Raw genomic sequence first — 11,584 nt, 5'->3', positions numbered from 1 at the left:
AGGAAACGTTGCACTGCTGCTTCAGCAGACCTGGACCCACAGCAACAGCAGCATCCCCACCCACCCCCATCACCAGCCCACGAGCAGCAGCGGACAGAGCAGTCTGGGTAAGTCCATTGGTACAAAGCCTCAGGAAACCGGAGAAATCCCTTGAGGCCAGAGTGGGGGGTCAGCCTCACCCGAGTCCACCAGGGGAGTCTGCTTAGTATCCTTCAGGTCTTGGGTTCCCACATAAACAAAGGTCTGCTAACTGCTCAAACTCTGACCTAACCCATCCTTCCAAAGGCAGTTCTGCAAGAAGCCAGAGCAGTGAAGACAGGACAGACTATCTTCTACTATTCAGAGCACACATGGCTACTGGTGCCTCCTGGTAAGTCAGCCTGGGACAAAAATCTCTAAGAGCAAACACTACAGATACTGTTGTCATCTGTTAACACAAGGTTTGAGGGTTATCTTGTTTCACTTAGGATTCTGACTTCCTTAACTTTTGCTTTTACTCACTTGGTTTCATTCTTGTTTTATGGTTTGGTCTGGATGTCCTGGACTCGCTATGCAGAGCAGGCTAGCCTCGAACTTGAACTCAGAAATCTAACTACCTGTACACCACACTCAGCACACTTGGAGTTTTAAGCCACAAAGTCTGCGGCTGTGAGCAGGCAGGGCTCAGAAGGTAACACACTCACACACACCCCACTGTACAGTTTCTTCAACACAGCATCTGGAACTTTGCTGCCAAACATCTGGAATTTCTTTCACTTACTAACATCACCCAGGGGAAGAAGTGTGAGGAGAAGACCACGTCCACATAAAGCCTCTAACTGCAGCACTTCTGGCAAACAATGCCATATGCGATGCAACTGGAAGACCAGTTCCTGGGTCCACGAGACCTCCGTGCCTGGGCCGTGGCCAGCCCACCAGTCCTGCTATCCTGTGGGGTCTGCACCATTCTCAGGCTGCCCCTGGAAATGGTACAAGACTAGACATACACGTGACTACAGTCTCTCCTGTGGCCTCAATCCCTTCTCTCGTTTCCTACCTGTTCTCCATGTGGGAGAAGAGACACTCAACTGTGTAGTCTTCTCTCCTCGGATAGCAGGAACCAAATAAAGCAATCTCAACCCTTTTTTTTTTTCTGTGAAATTTATTGTTTCCACATTAAAAGATTTTTTTGGAGGGAAGTATCTTCTTTTAACCACATGATGATCCTATACAGTTGCCCAGAGAAGGCGCCACCGTAAGTCATTAGTTAACATGCCATATGAGTCAGAATAAATAAAAGCTACAAAGCCCAAGTTATATACAGATATCTTAGGCAATAATGTTTACAAACCTATGTACAATAAAACAAATGTAAACAGTAAGTGCAGCATGAGAATAATCAAAGGGTCAAGGGACAAACCCCTCTAGCCAGTCTGCCCCCAAGAGCTGGCACTAGCCAGCCCCAGAATCAGGCCCCTCAACCCTTCCCAATGCAACTGGATGGACCTTCCAAAGAGAAAACAAAAATGCTCTTGAGCGATGTCATTGAACTGAGGGCCTGAAATGCTGGCGAGGTTGTTGCCACCTGCCTCCTGAGTCTGAGGCACAGAGGAGAGGGCAACAGAGACCCAGCCCTGGGGTGCCCATGTCCCAGCTGCCCCTGCCTCCTGCAGCTCAGACAGGCATCTCGCTGCTTTGAGAAACAAGCAATGGAATGAACTGCTTACATAAAGTCAGAAGGTACAGACAATGTTCTGTAATTCAGAGACGTTCCTGACTCTGCCAGAAACAGGCCTGAACTGCAGGGGTGAGGCTGGGGGACACATGATTGTGAGCACTGAAGATGCTTGGAAGGAGCTTAGAAGGTCTTATCAACCTGATTGAGGGGGAACTTCTAGAAGATCTGCAATGTCCTAAACACAACTAAATCCTATCAGCACAGCAAAATGGGGGCTATGAGGCAGATGTGATGAATGGGTACTTCCACATCCAGTGATCGAGTAATACACGTATGTATCACTTGTGACCCACAAAAGTGCAATCATGTGAAACCAACGGCACTACGGCGAGAAGAGAAAATAGCCAGTATTGATATCGCGCAGAGTCCTGGGCTGGGCAGGGCCCAGCAGCCGCCACTGCATGCAGCCTGCCCTTTGCCAGTGGTGAAGAGGCGGACAGAGGGGCACAGGGCTGGATCCAGGCACCGAGGGACGAGGCGTAGGTGTCCTGGGCTGCTGGAAGAGGGCAGGGCCCCCCCTGGAGGCCGGGCACTCACACACTGAGAGGCAGCATACCGGGTGCTGACGATGGGCGTGAGGAGCCCAGCCCAGGAGGAGGAGCTGGATCAAAGCCGTTTACTGCCCTGTGGGGTGACCAGAACAGCAAGGAAAGAAGAGAAAGAGGCTCATTTAAGATCACGCTACACACAGGAAACTTAGCTGCTTGCTGTAACTAGTCCTCTTCCTTACCCACAGTAGGATCCAACTACTCAGAGCACTGGAGACTGGCTTGTTCTCAGTTCTGGGGTACTGAGACCATGTACTACTCCTTTCTAGGCAACTTTGCCATATGGGCCACCGTAAACAAATTCTAATTTTGATTTTAACCATTAAACGGTCTCAAATGTCTGGCAATAGCTCATTAAATAATTATACAACAAAGCAATGAAATATAAATCCTACTATTAAGAATGTATTCTACAGTACTTTTAATAGGAAACTATTCGGAATGTATTGATGACATAAGGAAGAAGGGCAGGGTACCTAAACTGCCTATGTTCGGTGTTTATTTAAAAGAAAAGAGAGGGGTGGGTAGTGCACGCCTCTAATCCCAGCACTTGGCAGGCAGAGGCAGGCAGATCTCTGTGAATTCAAGGACAGCCTGGTCCACAGGGAGTTCCAGGACAGCCAGGACTTCATGGAGAAACCCTGTCTCAAAACAAAAACAAAACAAAACAAACCCGTCCCAAAAAAGAAAGAGAAAATGCAAGCAGCGTAGGTTCTATTCTAGTCTAGCCTTTTACACAGATACTATGATCTATGTGGTTAAGTCTAGAATGAATATAGATGTTTACACACATGTAAATATATAACGTATAGACTATATATACATATTATATATACACATATATAATCATCTATGTCATAGAAGAAAATTTTAACAAAATATATTCTTCTCTGAGCTATAGATAAATTTTATTAGTTTATAATTTATTATGTTATAAATCTATTACTATACCAGTTTCTCAAGGTGAAAAACAATAATGCTTAGAAAGCAAAGCCAGATGAGAAAATTTGTTTCTTAAATAGAGCAACCCAGCTCCACAGAAGGGGCAGCATCCAGGCACACCCAGTGAGGTGGAGGGCACCCCAAGTCCACCCACCAGCATGCAGCCACAGGAAGCAGAAAGGGGAAGGAGAAAAGAGAGGGCAAGACACAGACCTCAGGAGGCAACTCAGCCTTTCTAGTCTAAGACACTTGGTAGGACAACCCATCCCACTGGTGACTCTAGGGGCCACAATGCATCACTCTCTTGCCCAGCACTGTCCCCCACTTGCTTGTGGAAGGATCCACAGAGCAGAATACAGGCTCACACGGAGACGTTCTCTAAAAAGTGAGCCATGTATCCCCTGCAAAGACCACTGTTTCACAGGCAGTCACCAATGGCACACAAAAACAGACATGCAGAGGAACTTGACAGCTAATTCCAGGAAACAAGAGTTCATGTTTCATGAGACTGAACACAGCCCATATTGAAATCTGCATTAAGCCATACACAGAAACCAAAAGCAGCAGGGTACACCCTACTCCCCTACTCCAGCCCCAGCCTCATTCCTTGTTCTACTTCCGCCTTGTTCTACTTGGCAGCAGAGCTTTCTCTCTTTAAATCTTCTTTCCCAAGAGCTGCAGGCCTGTGCTCCTCCTGAAGCCTCAGGCAGTTTGTTGCCTGGGCAGTACCTGCCTCACAACTCCAGCTGTCACTTGCCAGTAGAGACCACCAGAGGAAGAACTACAAAGGACACCTAGTATCTAACATACGAACCTCCATTCCTGTCCTCGGCTACACTATAGAAACTCATCAGACAGGGGCACATTGTAGGTTGCCAAGAGTTTGTCATATGGTGTGCTGGGGTATGCAAAAGCAGCAACCACAAGTCCCTCACACAGAAAACAGTACAGGACTAAATTAAATGCACTTTTAGAGTAGGATCAAGCTCCTCTCCATTGTTATAGAGGGAAACAAACCAAGAGAATATCCAATCATTAGCCCAGGTTCACCCACAGAGCTGTGAGTGAGTTGTTCAGCCCCAGCTGCCAGTAGGTGTCCTACCCCTTCCCAGGTTCTAGTCACAAGCCACTCAGAAGCCCTTAGTGAACAACCAGTTCCATGTTCTCAGTATATATGAGCTCTAGTGGAAAGTCAGTAATATCTCTCTCTGTGTGAACAGGAGAACTCAGCAGTGGACTGAGCAGAGGGTCTCACCTAGCACTTCTCTTCTGAATCAAGAGGTAAGAAGTTAAAACCAGAAAAAAGAAAGCTATCTCCAGTAGTGATTTTTGGTTTGGAGAAGTCCTTTCAGGAAGCTAAATTCGTTCAATGAGGAAGATTCCCAAAAGAAGAAAAACCTTTGAAAATACCAGGTGCAGATGTAAAGAAATAAATGCCCAGAGTTAAATGAAGGTACAGGTAAGAATGGAGACAGCCCTAGGAAACAAGTATGCAAAAGTAGGCTCCAGACATGCAATTCATGACTTTACACTCCAAGTCTAGCTAAGATAAAACTGACTGCAAATCCAGAAAGATGCTTTAGCGAGAGAAGCTGCACTTCTCAGTGGGTCAGGAGGACGGTCTATCCTAAACAAAGCTCAGCCTGTCAGAGCAGCAACATGAGAACCTGTGAGGAGGGCAGCCAGAGCCCTGCCGCTGTGTGTAAACAGAAGCATGGAGCCCTTCCAGGCAGCCCCAGTCCTCTAGCCAGGCTGTATCAACAGTTCAGAGAGAAGGGGGAGCCTCCACACCTCCCAATTGCCATCCCAGTTCAATGTGGAAGCAGAAGCAAGCCTAGGGAAGGGGAGCTCATTATCTTCAGGTCCTGAAAGGAGAGAAGAGAAGCAACTCGAGGCAGGAGGAGCCCATCCCCATGACGGCAGTAAGATGAGATCCTGGCACTGCCTCCACCCCTCAACTCACACTTAGTCTGCCGTATAACGAGAGTGCCACAGGCAGACTCTCAGCCACCCAGAGTACTAGACTGAGCGTTTGCTGAAGTGGTGTCTCACCCTGATGCCAGCGGCCTAAACTCCTGAGCTCAGGCCAGTTTTTGCCTTAGCCCTCAGCTAGCTGAGACCACAGGCATGCAGCTGCTGGTGGGCTCCTGTCCTGCAGAGCAGCAGCAGTGTGTGTGAGCAAGTCACAGCAATGGTTAAATCAAACAGGAACGGAAAGCTCATTCATGGGCTAAAAGTTGGTTAAAGCTGAGGCCACCCCATGCAGTTAGTAAAACCAGTTTGTTAATGTGTCTTCCACCACACAGCATGATTAAGACAGAGAAGAAAGCACAGCAAACAAATTGAGTTACCCATGAACAACGTGGGAAATATGACTTTTTCTTGCCTAATAAAAAAAAAGGAAAAATCATTAAACAGCAATACAAGCACTGTTTTCACATCATGCCCTGAAATGAACCCACACCTACCTACACGTGACCCAGAAAAACCTGACTGGTTTGTCCACAACTTGCACCATATGCAAGTAACACAAATAAAACCAAATTAAATTTATGAAAGAAAATAAAATGTTTTAGAGCAAATTCAAGTTAACACACAAACTGCATATCCTCAAGACAAGAACAGAAAGAGGATCAGTGGTGGAGTAACTAGGGAACCAGGCACAGCAGCCTGCGTCTGAGGGCCTAGTAGAAATCCCAGAAGACAAAAATCCTAGTTCTAAGAAGTCCTCATATAATCAGAATCTGCAAAAATACTTTTAAATCATATAAGGCCGCAGGCCCAGCGAGGCGTGTGCAGTTTTCCGTGGCAAGGGCTGCACCGCCCTGTGAAGACTGTGAGCGATATGAAGTATACATGCTCTCCACCTTCCAGAAACCGACCTGTCAGTCTCTGGTCACACTAGTACGCTACTGTGATGGAGCTACAGACATACTCATCATGAGCAAAGGGCAAGCAAAACCAGCAGCTCAGCCACAGCCAAGGTTCTAAAATGGGGCTTTTCAGATGCTGAAGTCCCAAGCCACACTTCCTATTTCTACAAAGACCGGCTTTACTTTAACAAGCCAGAGTTGATAACGTATCAAGGAACCAGGCCATTTGCTCTTTCCTCTTACAGCTGAAACATGACATCCTAGTTGTTATCTAGTCAGCACCTGAGAGAAACTAAGCAGCCAGGCCAGCCACAAGACAGGCGGAAGGAAAGCAAAGCAGCAAGGATGTGGTCACAGCAGAGCATGGGAGAGCGACCTCCAGAGCAGAGGACACGCTGATCCCTCAAGCAGCTGCGGTTAACACCGCAGTGCGCATCCACAATCCACTTGTTAGATAAAGCAAACACTGTATCAAAAGCCAATCCATAAAAGCATATTTCACTCTTGGTTGAAACAGTATAACATAAAATTTTCATAATTTAAAATTAAACATCAATAGTAACTACAAGTGGCTCTGTCAGGAAAAAGCAGAGGGCTCTGCCCTTTCCCCCGGTGCAGCTCAGCTGGGGAGAGCTGCCATCTAGCTGCTCCCAGGTAACAGTTCGGCCTCTCACACTGCAAGATGCCACCTACGGCCCGCCAAGAAACATGATTCCAGAGGCAGACTATGGAGTAATCCCAAGTTTCCAACACTCTTGAAGACTTCCTTTACACTTCCTCTGTGTCATTTGGGGAATGGCTAGTCTATTGTAGACATGCTGTCCACGTCGTGTTCCCTGCTCAAAAATGTGCACTCCCTAGCCTGATGGAAGTTAAGTTTACACAGCCTACCTGAAAAACATGAACAGAGTTAAAACAGTTCTAATGATTTGTAATGACTTACAAATCATTATTTTACAATGCGTTTTTAGTAGGAAGAAGTCCTTGTATACTTTTCAAGACAGGCCACAATTATCCACTACAGGATGAGCGATTCTTTTTTGGGGGATTTGTTTTAGTTTGGTTTTTGTTCTTTTGTGACATGGTTTCTCGCTTCTCTGTGTAGCCCTGGCTCTCCTAGACTCACTCTGTAGCCCAGTCTTGAACTCACAGAGATCTGCCTACCTCTACCTCCCCAATGCTGGGAATTAAAAGCACGCATCACTATGTCTGGCCTTAAAACTCTTTTTCCACAGCAGACTGCAGCTGGGCATGGTGGTACAGCCTGTAGCTCCATCCAGCACTCAGAGGCAGGTGGATCTGTGGGTTCAGACTAGCCTGGTCTACAATGAGTTCCATGACAACCAGGGCTTGATAGTGAGACTATTTCAAAAACCAAAATAGCAGCAAAGAGAGAGCACATTGTATATAACAATCGGGTTGCCCATAAACAAGCCGTAACTATTGACATCAGAAATAGAAGCACCTTTAAAAATACTGTGATGTTTTCTAGCGCTGTCCCCACTTTGTTCTGTTTTGTTTTTAAAGCTGCCTATTCTGCTCCCAAGAGACAATGGCAAGGGATCGTGATCACAGCAGCTGCTGTTCCAGGAACAACTATCTGAGGTAACGTGACCAGCAGACTGATTATAAGTTCCCTATAATAAGCTTCCCGTGTTAAGTCATGTCTATAACAAGAAGCTCGCTATGTACATTAAAGGAAAAACAGAACAAGGCAGAATGAAACAGACTGGCATGGAAAGACACTGGCAATGTAAATCAGAACAGAACAGGCAAACTCCTGAGCGATAGTGAAACTGTTCCCTCATAGGTGTGCTGTAAGAAGCTTACAGCAGACGCATAAAAATCTAATTTTTATATGTCTGCAAATTAACTCTAAGGAATGACCACAATAGTATAAAAATAGGAAGCTGACTTCTTACTGCACACACTCTATACCAAGTGAAATGTTTTCATTAACAATATACCACTGCTTTAAGCGTAAAGTTGGAAACACACTAAGTACCAGGCTGGCCTTGAAATCTCACTTGTATATGACCCAGTATCTAAATATTTTAGAACTTTGTATTTTTCTAAAATATTCAAATAAAAGGTCTGCCATACAAACTATGTATAAATTATCTCCCCTTCCCTTAAAGAAGATTTGCTGAGTCTCCCAAGCTATAAGGATCTGGAGAGCAGGCCCACAAGAGCTCTGCAGATTCTCCTGAGCCCAGCACAGTTGCTTTGAAGAGTCTATGCCCAGGACAGAAGCTGTAGATTCCAGGGGCAGCAAACTCCTTGGGAACCACAAGACAATAACAGATCTCTGTCCTCTGGGACTTGACTTGAACAAGAAGAGCAGGGAAACTTATCAGTGTATGTGACCTTCAAGACTCTGGTAACCTCACTTTGTAAGACTTTGTAAACACTGGGCAGTGGTGGTGCATGCCAGTAATCCCAGCACTCTGGGAGGCAGAGGCAGGCAGATTTCTGATTTCGAGGCCAGCCTGGTCTACAGAGTGAGTTCCAGGACAGCCAGGGCTATTCAGAGAAACCCTGTCTTGAAAAATCCAAATCCAAAAAATAACAAAAGAGACTTTGTAAACTTACTAAAACTTATCAGTGAGTCCAAGGATTAGGACTGTAACTCAGTGACAGAATTACTGTCTGGCACATATGAAACCCTAGGTTTGTTTTAGCCCTAGAAGGAGAAAAAAAAAAAAAAGTCAAGGACTTACCCTTTATGGAAGAAAGTTGCTCGCCCTGACCTTGGGCATTCTGGGCCATTGCTGTTCATTACCCCACAGTTAACGCTCCCTGGAACATAGGATTTGCGGGATGCTTGGTCTTTTGCAAAGTTCCTGCAAGCTGCTAACTTGGATTCTAAAGCCTACAAAGAAAGAAGGAATGGCTGTCAAAACAGTGGTTGTTCAGAAAAAAAATCTGCATCTCAAACCATTTCTATTTCAGGCAGGCTTCAGCCTCCAGGATAATGGTCACAATCAATTGTCTTTCTAGTAGAACAAGGAACACTTACACTCTTTTTAATGAGCTCAGAAATTTATCTTTTCCTCTCAGTATCACTGAGGTACACATAGAATCCACACCTAAGAAAACCATGGTACCAGTAGGTAGGTAGGTAGGTAGGTAGGTAGGTAGGTAGGTAGGTAGGTAGGTAGGTAAAGACGCCAGACCTTTCATCCATTATTTGTTAAGTTCTACAGTGTTGGTTGAGATGAGAACTTTTGTGCATTTGTGCAGCAAGCACTGCAAATAGTCATCAACTTAAGGTGGTTTTAATGCCGCCCACCCTTTCTATAGATTCTTCCGTGTATTTTTTCCACTGCATCAGAACAGATCCATTTCCCATCTAACATAAAGTGATCCATTTTCTCTGTGATAGTGTACTATAAACTGTATACCTGATACCTTTTGTCTATAATTAATCCACCTGCAAATGATACTGCCCCTTTATCGTTTACCTCTAAATCTTGTTACCTTTACACCTGTTACAACACCTGTCACATGCAAACAGTTAATGTGAAAGAAAAGGAATTTCCCATCTCTCCACACCTAGATATCATGGAATCCCTCTCTCCCAACAAAATTTCTCCCAAATGAAGTATCTTTCCACTAGCTCCCAAAAAGGGAAAAATACATGTCACAATGAGAAAAAGAATGCAGTCCATTCCAATTCACAAGACTAAAGAATTAGAAATCCACAGAAAATACATACTTCCTGAATCTGTATGGACATCCTACCCCATCATTTCAATAAAAACATATGGAACAGAACCAAAAACTGAAACTTTTTTTTCTTCTGCCCCCTCCTTATGGTAAAAGTACAATGAGCTAGTTAACTAATGACAGAAATAATGACCCTCTAGGATACTCTGACTTGTGAATAAACGCATACTAAAGCCTTTAATTTCCTACACTCAATGAAGGGATTTACCCTCCGTGTAAGTATCCATTGGGCATCTGTCACATGGCAGGTAAAAATTATGTCCCAGGCGTCAGTGATACACACAGCTCGTACAAACCCTGGGTCTTTTCAAAGGGAAAAAAAAATGGTCTAGCTATTAAGATTTAGAAACTCAACATCCAGTGGTAAATGAAACCATGTCTGTAAACAGCAAGACCATCACTGAAAGAAAGGACAAAGGAAAGACAAAGAAATGGGTGGCAGGGTGGGGACAGACAAGAGAAAGCATTAGGGACACCAAGTAAAGAGGGCAATCTGAGGGGGGGAGCATGCTGGCACTGAATGCTTCAAATAAAATTCAGAGCAGTGCACACCTTGGATTGATCACACTGACATTACCAAGCAGTTTTAGAAGCTTGATCAGGAATAAAGAGCAGGCAGAATATCTAGAGTACATACGCAGTCAAAGACAACAAAGGTGGTGGTAAAAGAAAGATGTAATATGAAGAATGGCCTTGGACTGGAGAGATGGCTCAGCAGTTAAGAGCACCAACTGCTCTTCCAGAAGTCCCAAGTTCAATTCCCAGCAACCACATGGTGGCTCACAACCATCTGTAATGGGGTCTGATACCCTCTTCTAGTGTATCTGAAGAAAGCAATGGTTTATTCATATACATAAAATAAATAAATCTTTAAAAACAAACAAACAAAAGCCAGGCAGTGGTGGTGCACACCTTTAATCCCAGCACTTGGGAGGCAGAGGCAGGTGGATTTCTGAATTTGAGGCCAGCCTGGGCTACAGAGTGAGTTCCAGGACAGCCAGGGCTATACAGAAAAACCCTGTCTTGAAAAACAAAAAACAGCCAGGCGATGGTGGCGCATGCCTTTAATTCCAGCACTTGGGAGGCAGAGGCAGGCGGATTTCTGAGTTCGAGGCCAGCCTGGTCTACAGAGCGAGTTCCAGGACAGTCGGGGATATACAGAGAAACCCTGTCTCAAAAAAAAAAAAAAAAAAAAAAAAAAAAAAAAAAGAAAGAAAGACAAAAACAAAAACAAAAAACAAACAAACAAAAAAAGCCAAATGTGGTATTTAGTAGCTCTAAGGGCTTGCATGTATGCATGCACACACACACACACACACACACACACACAATTTTTAAAAACTTTGTTAAAAAAAAAAAAAAGACAGAAAGAAAACTCAAAATTGGAGAGCTGGCTCAGAGGTTAGAGCACTTGCTGCTCTTGCAGATGACTGGGGTTTGCGCCTCAGCAGCCACACAGCACCTCACAACCATCTGTTTACTCCAGCACCAGGGGATCCAACACCCTCTCTGACCTCAGCAGACATCACACACACACAGTGCACAAATATACATCTAACTCATACATATAAAATTATAAAATACATAAATCTTAAAAACTGATAAACAACCAGTGTCATATTTCAAAAGACAAGTTACTAAAATCAAGTTTAAAGCCAAGAATGAGGCACTGAAGTTGAGGTATCCCAAGAGCAATCAGTCCCAGATAAAGAGTGTCTGGCAATGCCCCAAGCCACACACATCCCACAAAATACAAGATGAAGGAAAAAACACAA

At 44.7% G+C, this 11,584-nt stretch overlaps 1 protein-coding gene across 5 annotated transcripts in view; it reads right to left on the bottom strand.

The window, feature by feature from the left end:
- Nucleotides 1-2,073: 2,073 nt before the first annotated feature.
- Ndel1 (nudE neurodevelopment protein 1 like 1) overlaps nucleotides 2,074-11,584 on the bottom strand; it is a 49,556-nt gene continuing 40,045 nt past the window's right edge. For 4 of the 5 annotated variants that reach the window (XM_052196909.1, XM_052196908.1, XM_052196907.1 and 1 more), the window contains 2 exons: nucleotides 8,801-8,952; nucleotides 2,074-2,341 (listed from right to left, as the gene is read on the bottom strand). In XM_052196909.1, the coding sequence (XP_052052869.1) occupies nucleotides 2,251-2,341; nucleotides 8,801-8,952 (243 nt within the window). In that variant the 3' untranslated portion in view covers nucleotides 2,074-2,250. Of the gene's footprint in view, nucleotides 2,342-5,558; nucleotides 5,594-8,800; nucleotides 8,953-11,584 lie in introns of all 5 variants that reach the window. The other variant, XM_052196910.1, reaches the window with a different exon arrangement.

This window comes from Apodemus sylvaticus, chromosome 10 (assembly GCF_947179515.1).
Source record: "Apodemus sylvaticus chromosome 10, mApoSyl1.1, whole genome shotgun sequence".
NCBI classification, from domain to species: Eukaryota; Metazoa; Chordata; class Mammalia; order Rodentia; family Muridae; genus Apodemus; species Apodemus sylvaticus.
The sequence above is the reverse complement of the archived record's forward strand: the minus strand, read 5'-3'. Positions and strand labels throughout refer to the sequence as shown.